The 14151-nt window shown below is 43.6% G+C and overlaps 1 protein-coding gene and 3 non-coding genes across 6 annotated transcripts in view; all 4 read right to left on the reverse strand.

Annotated features, from left to right (window-relative positions):
- klhl23 (kelch-like family member 23) overlaps window positions 1-14151 on the reverse strand; it is a 50354-nt gene that overhangs the window by 27878 nt on the left and 8325 nt on the right. For all 3 annotated transcript variants that reach the window (XM_073913207.1, XM_682971.7, XM_005169133.5), the window contains exon 3: window positions 12621-12773. In XM_073913207.1, the coding sequence (XP_073769308.1) occupies window positions 12621-12773 (153 nt within the window). The remainder of the gene's footprint in view (window positions 1-12620; window positions 12774-14151) is intronic.
- Window positions 2056-2128, reverse strand: trnar-ccu (transfer RNA arginine (anticodon CCU)). The gene has a single exon. It is a non-coding gene; the product is annotated as a tRNA-Arg (tRNA).
- trnar-ccu (transfer RNA arginine (anticodon CCU)) lies at window positions 7592-7664 on the reverse strand. Its single transcript has one exon. It is a non-coding gene; the product is annotated as a tRNA-Arg (tRNA).
- On the reverse strand, window positions 9685-9757 carry trnar-ccu (transfer RNA arginine (anticodon CCU)). The gene has a single exon. It is a non-coding gene; the product is annotated as a tRNA-Arg (tRNA).

Genomic DNA, 14151 nt, shown 5'->3' on the forward strand with positions numbered 1-14151 from the left:
TGCTGGGCCCATAACCCAGAGGTCGATGGATCGAAACCATCCTCTGCTAAGAGAGGTTGAGCTTGTCATGCATGAGAACCAGTCTTTAATGATTTTCGTAGCTCGACAGTGAAAAACAAAGTAATCTTGAACTTGCAAATACAGCATCAAGGCTTAGAAAAAAGTCAAAATAGTCCTTCTACAGAACTGCATTTGTGTGTTAACCCAGATTAAGTGCCTCGTTCACTGGGCCGCCTTATTGTAAAGGAGAAGTATTGCGACAAGTCACTAAGTCTCCAGTTGCCCAATAACTTGCTTGTCCATTTGCTGTACCCTAATGGATTATGCACTGACCATCTAAGCCACAGGCTGAGTTCGAGTGCCCCGTAGGACAGTCCGAAGCAAAGTGGCGCAGCGGAAGCGTGCTGGGCCCATAAAGGGTTTTCATTTACGCATATAGATACAACTTGCAAGACGTTTCGCTCAATAGGCAAAAGAATTTAAAAGTCCAGGATTTGAACAAGGACTCTCAGCTCCTCTTTTATAGATGAGATTAGATAAAATAAGAAAAAGGCAGCAGCTTTCACAAGGCACCAAAGTAGTAACTGTACCTTCAAAAAAATCTCTCAGCAGAGGATGGTTTTTATCCATCAACCTCTGGGTTATGGGCCAAACACACTTCCGTCGCGCCACACTGATAAAAACCACTGCAGACGGGACTTGAACCCACAATCCCTGGCTTAGGAGGTCAGTGTCTTATCCATTAGGCCACTGGGGCAGACACACAGAGCAACGGGCAGCTGGAGGGTCGGTGACATGTCCCAAGAATTCTCCTTCCCAATGAGGCATCCCCATGAACTAGGCATTTTTTCTAGGTTAAACGATTTGTCCTCATGCATGCAAACAATAAATTGCACTTAGTAGAGGGTGGTTGCCATACTTCACCCTCTGGTTATGGGCCAAGGGAACCAATGTTTACACCCAGGTAATTTTAAAATGACAGGCAAAGGAGCAAAGGTGGCTTTTGCAAGCAGAGTGGCGCAGCGGAAGCGTGCTGGGCCCATAACCCAGAGGTCGATGGATCGAAACCATCCTCTGCTAAGAGAGCTTGCGCATGTCATGCATGAGAACCAGACTTTTATGATTTTCGTAGCTCGACAGTGAAAAACAAAGTAATCTTGAACTTGCAAATACAGCATCAAGGCTTAGAAAGAAGTCAAAATAGTCCTTCTACAGAATTGCATTTGTGTGTTAACCCAGATTAAATTGCCCAATAACTTGCTTGTCCTTCTGCGGTACCCTAATAGATTATGCACTGACAGTCTAATCCACAGGCTGAGTTCGAGTGCCTCATAGGGCAGTCCGAAGCAGAGTGGCGCAGCGGAAGCGTGCTGGGCCCATAACCCAGAGGTCGATGGATCGAAACCATCCTCTGCTAAGAGAGCATGCATATGTCATGCATGAAAACTAGTCTTTTATGATTTTGGTAGCTCGACAGTATAAAACAAAGTACTCTTGAACTCGCAAATACAGCATCAAGGCTTAGAAAGAAGTCAAAATAGTCCTTCTACAGAACTGCATTTGTGTGTTAACCCAGATAAAGTGCCTTGTTCATAGGGCCGCCTCAATGTAAAGGAGAAGTATTGCGACAAGTCACTAAGTCTTCAGTTGCCCAATAACTTGCTTGTCCTTTTGCTGTACCCTAATGGATTATGCACTGACCATTTAAGCCACAGGCTGAGTTCGAGCGCCCCTGGAGGCAGACCAAAGCAGAGTGGCGCAGCGGAAGCGTGCTGGGCCCTTAAAGGGTTTTCATTTACGCATATAGATACAACTTGCAAGACGTTTCGCTCAATAGGCAAAAGAATTTAAAAGTCCAGGATTTGAACAAGGACTCTCAGCTCCTCTTTTATAGATGAGATTAGATAAAATAAGAAAAAGGCAGCAGCTTTCACAAGGCACCCAAGTAGTAACTGTACCTTTAAAAAAAATCTCTCTCAGCAGAGGGTGGTTTTTATCCGTCGACCTCTGGGTTATGCGTCGAACACACTTCCACCTCGCCACTCTGACATGAACCACCCCAGATGGGACTCGAACCCACAATCCCTGGCTTAGGAGGCCAGTGCCTTATCCATTAGGCCACTGGGGCAGGACACAGAGAGCCACGGGCAGCTGGAGGGTCGGTGACATGTCCCAAGAATTCTCCTTCCCAATGAGGCATCCCCATGAACTAGGCATTTTTTCTAGGTTAAACGATTTGTCCTCATGCATGCAAACAATAAATTGCACTTAGTAGAGGGTGGTTGCCATACTTCACCCTCTGGTTATGGGCCAAGGGAACCAATGTTTACACCCAGGTAATTTTAAAATGACAGGCAAAGGAGCAAAGGTGGCTTTTGCAAGCAGAGTGGCGCAGCGGAAGCGTGCTGGGCCCATAACCCAGAGGTCGATGGATCGAAACCATCCTCTGCTAAGAGAGCTTGCGCATGTCATGCATGAGAACCAGACTTTTATGATTTTCGTAGCTCGACAGTGAAAAACAAAGTAATCTTGAACTTGCAAATACAGCATCAAGGCTTAGAAAGAAGTCAAAATAGTCCTTCTACAGAACTGCATTTGTGTGTTAACCCAGATTAAATTGCCCAATAACTTACTTGTCCTTCTGCGGTACCCTAATGGATTATGCACTGACCATCTAAGCCACAGGCTGAGTTCGAATGCCCCGTAAGACAGTCCGAAGCAGAGTGGCGCAGCGGAAGCGTGCTGGGCCCATAACCCAGACGTCGAAGGATCGAAACCATCCTCTGCTAAGAGAGGTTGAGCATGTCAGGCATGAAAACTAGTCTTTTATGATTTTGGTAGCTCGACAGTATAAAACAAAGTACTCTTGAACTCGCAAATACAGCATCAAGGCTTAGAAAGAAGTCAAAATAGTCCTTCTACAGAACTGCATTTGTGTGTTAACCCAGATTAAGTGCCTTGTTCATAGGGCCGCCTCATTGTAAAGGAAAAGTATTGCGACAAGTCACTAAGTCTCCAGTTGCCCAATAACTTGCTTGTCCTTTTGCTGTACCCTAATGGATTATGCACTGACCATTTAAGCCACAGGCTGAGTTTGAGCGCCCCTAGAGGCAGACCAAAGCAGAGTGGCGCAGCGGAAGCGTGCTGGGCCCTTAAAGGGTTTTCATTTATGCATATAGATACAACTTGCAAGACGATTTGCTCAATAGGCAATAGGTCGGTGACATGTCCCGAGAATTCTCCTTTCCAATGAGGCATCCCAATGTACTAGGCATTTTTTCTAGGTTAAACGATTTGTCCTCATGCATGCAAACAATAAATTGCACTTAGTAGAGGGTGGTTGCCATACTTCACCCTCTGGTTATGGGCCAAGGGAACCAATGTTTACACCTAGGTCATTTTAAAATGACAGGCAAAGGAGCAAAGGTGGCTTTTGCAAGCAGAGTGGCGCAGCGGAAGCGTGCTGGGCCCATAACCCAGAGGTCGATGGATCGAAACCATCCTCTGCTAAGAGAGCTTGCGTATGTCATGCATGAGAACCAGTCTTTTATGATTTTGGTAGCTCGACAGTATAAAACAAAGTACTCTTGAACTCGCAAATACAGCATCAAGGCTTAGAAAGAAGTCAAAATAGTCCTTCTACAGAACTGCATTTGTGTGTTAACCCAGATTAAGTGCCTTGTTCATAGGGCCGCCTCAATGTAAAGGAGAAGTATTGCGACAAGTCACTAAGTCTTCAGTTGCCCAATAACTTGCTTGTCCTTTTGCTGTACCCTAATGGATTATGCACTGACCATTTAAGCCACAGGCTGAGTTCGAGCGCCCCTGGAGGCAGACCAAAGCAGAGTGGCGCAGCGGAAGCGTGCTGGGCCCTTAAAGGGTTTTCATTTACGCATATAGATACAACTGTTTCCTTGGTTACTATAAGAGCTTGTGTAGCGAACGCAGACGCGGTTTCGCGTCGTCCGCCTCAGTTTCGGCCCTTGTTTTGACTCTCGAGGCGTGTCCAGCTGAATTCAATCAGCTAGTGCTTTGGGGTTATATAAACAACTAGTTCACCGCGGCAGCGGTCGTGGCAGCCTCGTGTGAAGACCGCCTCGTGTGAAGACCGACGAGTGTAAAGACCATCGACTCTACCTGCGCGACTCCACCGAGCAAAGACACCGACAAAGCACTTGAGTACTTTACTGTATTGTTTTACTTTACACCTATTTTTTGTTGTCAGTGCACTTTTATTATGTGTTTTCTAATTCCTGTTGTTACTAACACTCGCAAAACACGGGAGGTACGCTGCAGGCGTAATCCTCACAACCTTCTTTCAATACATGTATCTACTATTTCACAACTCTCTCTCTCCGTGGGCCTCTGGAATTGTCAATCAGCTGTTAACAAGGCTGATTTTATTACCTCCATAGCTACATATTCTGACTATAATCTCATGGCTCTAACTGAGACCTGGTTGAGGCCGGAGGACACTGCTACACATGCTACTCTTTCTGCTAATTTCTCTTTTTCCCACACTCCTCGTCAGACAGGGAGAGGGGGTGGGACTGGACTACTAATTTCCAAAGAATGGAAATTTACTCTGATACCGTCCCTGCCAACAATCAGCTCCTTTGAATTCCATGCAGTCACCATTATCCACCCCTTCTACATAAATGTGGTTGTCATCTACCGCCCACCAGGTAAATTAGGTCACTTCCTAGATGAACTGGATGTTCTTCTCTCATCTTTTTCTAATTTTGCCACTCCCTTATTGGTGCTAGGTGACTTCAACATTTACGTTGACAAACCGCAAGCTGCAGACTTTCAGACTTTGCTTGCCTCTTTTGACCTAAAAAGAGCACCTACTTCTGCTACCCACAAATCAGGTAATCAGCTAGACCTTATTTACACACGACACTGCTTCACTGATCAAACAATAGTAACTCCACTACAAATATCTGATCATTTCCTTCTGTCTCTCAACATCCACATTACTCCTGAGCCGCCACACACTCCAACACTGGTTACCTTTCGCAGAAACCTACGATCTCTCTCACCCAATAGACTATCCACCATTGTTTCAGACTCTCTTCCTCCATCTCGCAAACTCACTGCACTTGATTCGAACAGTGCCACTAATACACTCTGCTCCACACTAGCATCATGTCTAGACCGATTATGTCCTCTTGCATCCAGGCCAGCCCGTGCCATTCCTCCTGCACCCTGGCTCTCGGATGCTCTCCGTGAGCATCGCTCAAAACTTCGGGCTGCAGAGAGAATTTGGCGGAAAACTAAAAATCCTGCACATCTCTTAACATACCAAACTCTTCTGTCCTCTTTCTCAGCTGAGGTTACTTCTGCAAAGCAGACGTATTACCGTCTGAAAATCAACAATGCCACTAATCCTCGCCTACTTTTTAAAACAATTTCCTCCCTCCTCTATCCTCCTCCTCCACCCGCATCCTCCACACTTACTACTGATGACTTTGCTACATTCTTCTGCACCAAAACTGCAAAAATCAGTGCTCAATTTGCTGCACCTACAACAAACACGCAAGATACAACACCAACACCACACACACTCACCTCTTTTTCTCAGCTCTCTGAGTCTGAGGTGTCCAAACTTGTGCTATCTAGCCATGCAACCACCTGTCCACTTGATCCCATTCCCTCTCATCTCTTGCAAGCCATCTCTCCTGCAGTCATACCAACACTGACTCACATAATTAACACATCTCTTGACTCTGGTTTATTCCCCACTACATTTAAGCAGGCTAGGGTAACCCCACTGCTAAAGAAACCCAACCTGGACCATACGCTACTTGAAAACTACAGACCAGTATCCCTGCTTCCATTCATGGCCAAGATTCTGGAGAAAGTAGTGTTCAATCAAGTCCTGGACTTTCTTACTCAAAACAATCTCATGGACAACAAGCAATCCGGCTTTAAGAAAGGCCACTCAACTGAGACTGCCCTGCTCTCGGTCGTGGAGGATCTCAGACTGGCTAAAGCAGACTCTAAATCATCAGTCCTCATTTTGCTGGACTTGTCAGCTGCTTTTGACACTGTCAACCACCAGATCCTGCTATCTACGCTTGAGTCACTGGGCGTTGCGGGCACTGTTATACAATGGTTCAGATCTTACCTCTCTGACAGGTCATTCAGGGTGTCTTGGAGGGGAGAGGTGTCCAACCTACAGCATCTAAACACTGGGGTACCTCAAGGCTCTGTTCTTGGGCCACTTCTCTTCTCCATCTACACATCATCTCTAGGACCAGTCATCCAGAGACATGGATTCTCCTACCACTGCTATGCTGATGACACCCAGCTATACCTCTCTTTTCATCCTGATGATCCCTCGGTTCCAGCTCGTATCTCAGCCTGCCTGTTGGATATTTCACACTGGATGAAAGATCATCATCTTCAGCTGAACCTCGCAAAAACGGAAATGCTTGTAGTTTCTGCCAACCCGACTCTACACCATAACTTTTCAATCCAGATGGATGGGGCAACCATTACTGCATCCAAAATGGTGAAAAGCCTTGGAGTAACGATTGATGACCAACTAAACTTCTCTGACCACATTTCTAGAACTGCTCGATCGTGCAGATTTGCACTCTATAACATCAGAAAGATCCGACCCTTCTTATCTGAACATGCAGCTCAACTCCTTGTTCAAGCTCTTGTTCTCTCCAAACTGGATTACTGCAACTCTCTACTAGCTGGGCTTCCAGCTAACTCTATCAAGCCTCTTCAACTGCTCCAGAATGCAGCAGCACGAGTTGTCTTCAATGAACCTAAACGAGCACATGTCACTCCGCTGCTAGTCCGTTTGCACTGGCTGCCAGTTGCTGCTCGCATCAAATTCAAAACTCTGATGTTTGCCTACAAAGTGACTTCTGGCCTAGCACCTTCTTATCTGCACTCACTTCTGCAGATCTATGTGCCCTCCAGAAACTTGCGTTCTGTGAATGAACGTCGCCTCGTGGTTCCATCCCAAAGAGGGAAAAAATCACTTTCGCGAACGCTCACGCTCAATCTGCCCAGTTGGTGGAATGAACTCCCTAACTGCATCAGAACAGCAGAGTCACTCGCTATTTTCAAGAAACGACTAAAAACTCAACTATTTAGTCTCCACTTCACTTCCTAATCTGAAATTGCCTCTTTGAATATCACACTAATTGTACAAAAAAAAAAAAAAAAACTACTAACACTTCCCTTCTTAGACTTTACAGACCTGAAACTTGCCTTTAGTACTTATTCATTGTTGCTCTTAGTTGTGTAAATTGCTTCCTTGTCCTCATTTGTAAGTCGCTTTGGATAAAAGCGTCTGCTAAATGACTAAATGTAAATGTAAATGTAAACTTGCAAGACGTTTCGCTCAATAGGCAAAAGAATTTAAAAGTCTAGGATTTGAACAAGGACTCTTAGCTTCTCTTTTATAGATGAGATTAGATAAAATAAGAAAAAGGCAGCAGCTTTCACAAGGCACCCAAGTTGTAACTGTACCTTTAAAAAAAATCTCTCTCAGCAGAGGGTGATTTTTATCCGTCGACCTCTGGGTTATGAGTCGAACACACTTCCACCTCGCCACTCTGACATTAACCACCCCAGATGGGACTCGAACCCACAATCCCTGGCTTAGGAGGCCAGTGCCTTATCCATTAGGCCGCTGGGGCAGGACACAGCGAGCCACGGGCAGCTGGAGGGTCGGTGACATGTCCCAAGAATTCTCCTTTCCAATGAGGCATCCCAATGTACTAGGCAATTTTTCTAGGTTAAACGATTTGTCCTCATGCATGCAAACAATAAATTGCACTTAATAGAGGGTGGTTGCCATACTTCACCCTCTGGTTATGGGCCAAGGGAACCAATGTTTACACCCAGGGAATTTTAAAATGACAGGCAAAGGAGCAAAGGTGGCTTTTGCAAGCAGAGTGGCGCAGCGGAAGCGTGCTGGGCCCATAACCCAGAGGTCGATGGATCGAAACCATCCTCTGCTAAGAGAGCTTGCGCATGTCATGCATGAGAACCAGTCTTTTATGATTTTCGTAGCTCGACAGTGAAAAACAAAGTAATCTTGAACTTGCAAATACAGCATGAAGGCTTAGAAAGAAGTCAAAATAGTCCTTCTAAAGAACTGCATTTGTGTGTTAACCCAGATTAAGTGCCTTGTTCATAGGGCCGCCTCAATGTAAAGGAGAAGTATTGCGACAAGTCACTAAGTCTCCAGTTGCCCAATAACTTGCTTGTCCTTTTGCTGTACCCTAATGGATTATGCACTGACCATTTAAGCCACAGGCTGAGTTTGAGCGCCCCTAGAGGCAGACCAAAGCAGAGTGGCGCAGCGGAAGCGTGCTGGGCCCTTAAAGGGTTTTCATTTACGCATATAGATACAACTTGCAAGACGTTTTGCTCAATAGGCAATAGGTCGGTGACATGTCCCGAGAATTCTCCTTTCCAATGAGGCATCCCAATGTACTAGGCATTTTTTCTAGGTTAAACGATTTGTCCTCATGCATGCAAACAATAAATTGCACTTAGTAGAGGGTGGTTGCCATACTTCACCCTCTGGTTATGGGCCAAGGGAACCAATGTTTACACCTAGGTCATTTTAAAATGACAGGCAAAGGAGCAAAGGTGGCTTTTGCAAGCAGAGTGGCGCAGCGGAAGCGTGCTGGGCCCATAACCCAGAGGTCGATGGATCGAAACCATCCTCTGCTAAGAGAGCTTGCGCATGTCATGCATGAGAACCAGTCTTTTATGATTTTCGTAGCTCGACAGTGAAAAACAAAGTAATCTTGAACTTGCAAATACAGCATCAAGGCTTAGAAAGAAGTCAAAATAGACCTTCTACAGAACTGCATTTGTGTGTTAACCCAGATTAAATTGCCCAGTAACTTGCTTGTCCTTCTGCGGTACCCTAATAGATTATGCACTGACAGTCTAATCCACAGGCTGAGTTCGAGTGCCTCATAGGGCAGTCCGAAGCAGAGTGGCGCAGCGGAAGCGTGCTGGGCCCATAACCCAGAGGTCGATGGATCGAAACCATCCTCTGCTAAGCGTGCATGCATATGTCATGCATGAAAACTAGTCTTTTATGATTTTGGTAGCTCGACAGTATAAGACAAAGTACTCTTGAACTCGCAAATACAGCATCAAGGCTTAGAAAGAAGTCAAAATAGTCCTTCTACAGAACTGCATTTGTGTGTTAACCCAGATTAAGTGCCTTGTTCATAGGGCCGCCTCAATGTAAAGGAGAAGTATTGCGACAAGTCACTAAGTCTTCAGTTGCCCAATAACTTGCTTGTCCTTTTGCTGTACCCTAATGGATTATGCACTGACCATTTAAGCCACAGGCTGAGTTCGAGCGCCCCTGGAGGCAGACCAAAGCAGAGTGGCGCAGCGGAAGCGTGCTGGGCCCTTAAAGGGTTTTCATTTACGCATATAGATACAACTTGCAAGACGTTTCGCTCAATAGGCAAAAGAATTTAAAAGTCTAGGATTTGAACAAGGACTCTTAGCTTCTCTTTTATAGATGAGATTAGATAAAATAAGAAAAAGGCAGCAGCTTTCACAAGGCACCCAAGTTGTAACTGTACCTTTAAAAAAAATCTCTCTCAGCAGAGGGTGATTTTTATCCGTCGACCTCTGGGTTATGAGTCGAACACACTTCCACCTCGCCACTCTGACATTAACCACCCCAGATGGGACTCGAACCCACAATCCCTGGCTTAGGAGGCCAGTGCCTTATCCATTAGGCCACTGGGGCAGGACACAGCGAGCCACGGGCAGCTGGAGGGTCGGTGACATGTCCCAAGAATTCTCCTTTCCAATGAGGCATCCCAATGTACTAGGCAATTTTTCTAGGTTAAACGATTTGTCCTCATGCATGCAAACAATAAATTGCACTTAATAGAGGGTGGTTGCCATACTTCACCCTCTGGTTATGGGCCAAGGGAACCAATGTTTACACCCAGGGAATTTTAAAATGACAGGCAAAGGAGCAAAGGTGGCTTTTGCAAGCAGAGTGGCGCAGCGGAAGCGTGCTGGGCCCATAACCCAGAGGTCGAAGGATCGAAACCATCCTCTGCTAAGAGAGCTTGCGCATGTCATGCTAGTGGTGGGCAAAGCGAGGCTTCGTGAAACACTGAAACTATCGAAGCAAATGTGTCGAAGCTTCGAAACGTTTCGAAACACCACTCTACGGCGACACCTAGTGGTCATTTTAATTGTATTTCACTGAAACAGCTTCAGCAAAGAACAGTTGAGCAAATTAGGGTATGAAACCCCACTTTGTAGCCCTGAATGTACAGGTGGGTTAGACGAGCGGATAGAGTCCGTGACAACCAAGCGGGAATAATGGGATCGAATCCATACTGAAACAATAATTTTGAAATGCTTTAATACCAGTTGGTAATGCTTTGTTATTGTATCGTTTTGTTTCAACATTGCTCTGACATACGAATAAACACCTTGTAAATAAATTTGTATTGTTTTGTTCATAAAACAGGGTTGTTGCTAGATCAGATACAGTTGTGGCCAGAAGTTAACAATAATTATTTATATTATTAATTAAATTTCCCATTGTATTTTATTAACGTCTATCCAAAACCTAAACCCATCACAGTTCTGTAAAAATATGAATTATTGTTTTACAGTGTTACAAAAATGATGCTAAATTGATGGCGTATCCGCAGCTGTATCCTATCTAGACTACACCATAAAACAGTAACATGATTAAAATATATAAAATCATGATTTTGGAGTATTTGGACTAGTCGGGATTCGAACCCAAAACAAACAGATTGCAACACAGATCTGTTGTGCACACGCACGGTCCACTAAGCCATACAAGACACAGTTACGTCAATGATCATGCCAGTCAAATGGAGATTCTCCGGGTCTTGAAACGCCTCTGAGATGATCAATGCTTTGAATCGCTTTAGTCACGTGACCAAGTGTTTCGAAACACTTAAGTCACGTGACCTGGGTGTTTCGGATCATGCTTCGGTGCAGTGTTTCGAAACACTTGCGCTTCGGGATCTCGACACTGTGTCGAAACGTCAGTTTCACGTCAGCCATCCTTATGTCATGCATGAGAACCAGTCTTTTATGATTTTCGTAGCTCGACAGTGAAAAACAAAGTAATCTTGAACTTGCAAATACAGCATCAAGGCTTAGAAAGAAGTCAAAATAGTCCTTCTAAAGAACTGCATTTGTGTGTTAACCCAGATTAAATTGCCCAGTAACTTGCTTGTCCTTCTGCGGTACCCTAATAGATTATGCACTGACGATCTAATCCACAGGCTGAGTTCGAGTGCCTCATAGGGCAGTCCGAAGCAGAGTGGCGCAGCGGAAGCGTGCTGGGCCCATAACCCAGAGGTCGATGGATCGAAACCATCCTCTGCTAAGCGTGCATGCATATGTCATGCATGAAAACTAGTCTTTTATGATTTTGGTAGCTCGACAGTATAAGACAAAGTACTCTTGAACTCGCAAATACAGCATCAAGGCTTAGAAAGAAGTCAAAATAGTCCTTCTACAGAACTGCATTTGTGTGTTAACCCAGATTAAGTGCCTTGTTCATAGGGCCGCCTCAATGTAAAGGAGAAGTATTGCGACAAGTCACTAAGTCTTCAGTTGCCCAATAACTTGCTTGTCCTTTTGCTGTACCCTAATGGATTATGCACTGACCTTTTAAGCCACAGGCTGAGTTTGAGCGCCCCTAGAGGCAGAACAAAGTGGCGCAGCAGAAGCGTGCTAGGCACATAACCCAGAGGTCGATGGATCGAAACCATCCTCTGCTAAGAGAGCATGCATATGTCATGCATGAAAACTCTCTTTTATGATTTTGGTAGCTCGACAGTGAAAAACAAAGTACTCTTGAACTCGCAAATACAGCATCAAGGCTTAGAAAGAAGTCAAAATAGTCCTTCTACAGAACTGCATTTGTGTGTTAACCCAGATTAAGTGCCTCGTTCACTGGGCCACCTCATTGTAAAGGAGAAGTATTGCGACGAGTCACTAAGTCTCCATTTGCGTAATAACTTGCTTGTCCTTTTGCGGTACCCTAATGGATTATGCACTGACCATCTAAGCCACAGGTTGAGTTTGAGCGCCACACAGGGCAGTCCAAAGCAGTGGCGCAGCGGAAGCGTGCTAAGTCCATATCCCACAGGTCGATGGATCAAAACCATCCTCTGCTTAGAAAGGTTGCGAATGTACAAGCATGAGAACAAATCCTTTGTGATTTTCATAGCTCGACAGTAAAAAACAAAGTAATTTTGAACTTGCAAGAAGGTTGCTAGTTTGAGTTTCAGCTGGACCAGTTGGCAATTCTCTGTGGAGTTTGCATGTTCTCCCTGTGTAGGTGTGGGTTTCCTCCGGGTGCTCTGCTTTACCCCACAGTACAAAGACATGTGCTATAGGTCAAATCAAAAAACTAAATTTGCTGTAGTGTATATGTATGTGTGTTTTCTAGTACTGGGTTGTGGCTGGAAGGGCATCCACTGCATAAAACATATGCTAGTTGGTGATTCATCCAGCTGTGGCAAGCCCTGATAAATAAGGGACTAAGTAGGAGAAAAATGAATGAATGAATGAATGAATGAATGTGAAACATAGATTCTCACCAGGATGTGGACAGATTGTTGTGATGCTCCACTCATTGATGTCTGGCCTGTAAGTCTGAATCTTCTCATAAGTGCAGGTTCCTCTGTACCCATAATGCCCTCCAGTTACATATACTCTGTCATTCACCACACAAGCGGTTGCGTTTCCCACACCTTTAAAATAAATAATAAAAGACATATTTCTCAAATTTGTTAATTTTTTTAAATGCTCACAAAGCTCCAATTATTTAATCAGACATACAAAACAAACTGTAATATTATGAAACATTTTTTTTCAATTTAAAAATAACAGTGTTATTTTTATTTTTTGTAGAATAACGATATTAATTTCCACATATTTGTATGTAAATTAAATGCAATTTAAAATACAGATTTGCCTCTTTTATGCTAATGTTATGTTGCCATTGATCTTATACCTGGTAAATTTGTTAAATGGCTTTATATTTAACTATTTATTGAAATTCCTACAATATATATTGTGGAATATTTCAAATAAAGTTATATAATAAAGTGCATTCAACTGTAAAATTATTTGCACTAAATCATCTACATCATCCAAGTGGATGCTACACACTGGTGATGGTATGGAGAGACCCGCATTATTATTATCATTATCATTATTAATATATTTATTTAACAACCACCTGTATTCCTGTATTTTGTTTATCACAGGTATTTTTATGCTCACCATTTTATGTTCATCTATCATGTCATATTTCTTTATATGTCACACATATTTCAAAACAAAATAATAGAAATTTGCTCTTTATCGGTGTAGAATATGTATGTTAGTTTATCCTTTTTATTTGTTCTTTTATTATTGCTGTTGTTGGCATTATTATTAATATTATTATTTAACAACCTCCTGTTTTTCTGTATTTTGTTTATTACATGCATGTTGTTATGCTCACCGTTATATGCTGATCGTCTACGTCATATTTCTTTGTTCGCATAATTTCAAAATAAAATAATAAAAATGTTCTCTATTGGTGTAATATATATATATATATATATATATATATATATATATATATATATATATATATATATATATATATATATGTGTGTGTATATAGGGTGTAACGATACGCGTATTCGTATCAAACCGTTCGGAATGAGACTTTTGGTTCGGTACGCATTACGAACCAAACGATTCAATTTACACTAATATCTAAAAAGATAAAAGGGAATAAGTACAAAAAATAATGTTTGCAGTGCAACAACGCTCAACATGGCATCCCAAATGACGTGGCAGACAACAAGCTGCCTTCCCTGCTGTCATGTTAAACAGTAGAGTATCACTTTTGAACTCAGAATATGACTTTATTAAAGCATGCACTCATTAGCAATCTTGCTAGCTTCTGTGTCAGCCTAACTGCTTGTGCTGGCTCCGCCCCCATTGCCCCAGCAACCCTGGACCCCCGGAAGCTTCGGGAGACTCCTGGATGACCGCAAACGAAAGATACTCTTCTGGAAATCGCGCGTCTCCACCCGGTCCTCTCCACTGCATCCCTCCCAGCTCTTCAGGTAC

This window comes from Danio rerio, chromosome 9 (genome assembly GCF_049306965.1).
Source record: "Danio rerio strain Tuebingen ecotype United States chromosome 9, GRCz12tu, whole genome shotgun sequence".
In the NCBI taxonomy this organism is placed as follows: domain Eukaryota; kingdom Metazoa; phylum Chordata; class Actinopteri; order Cypriniformes; family Danionidae; genus Danio; species Danio rerio.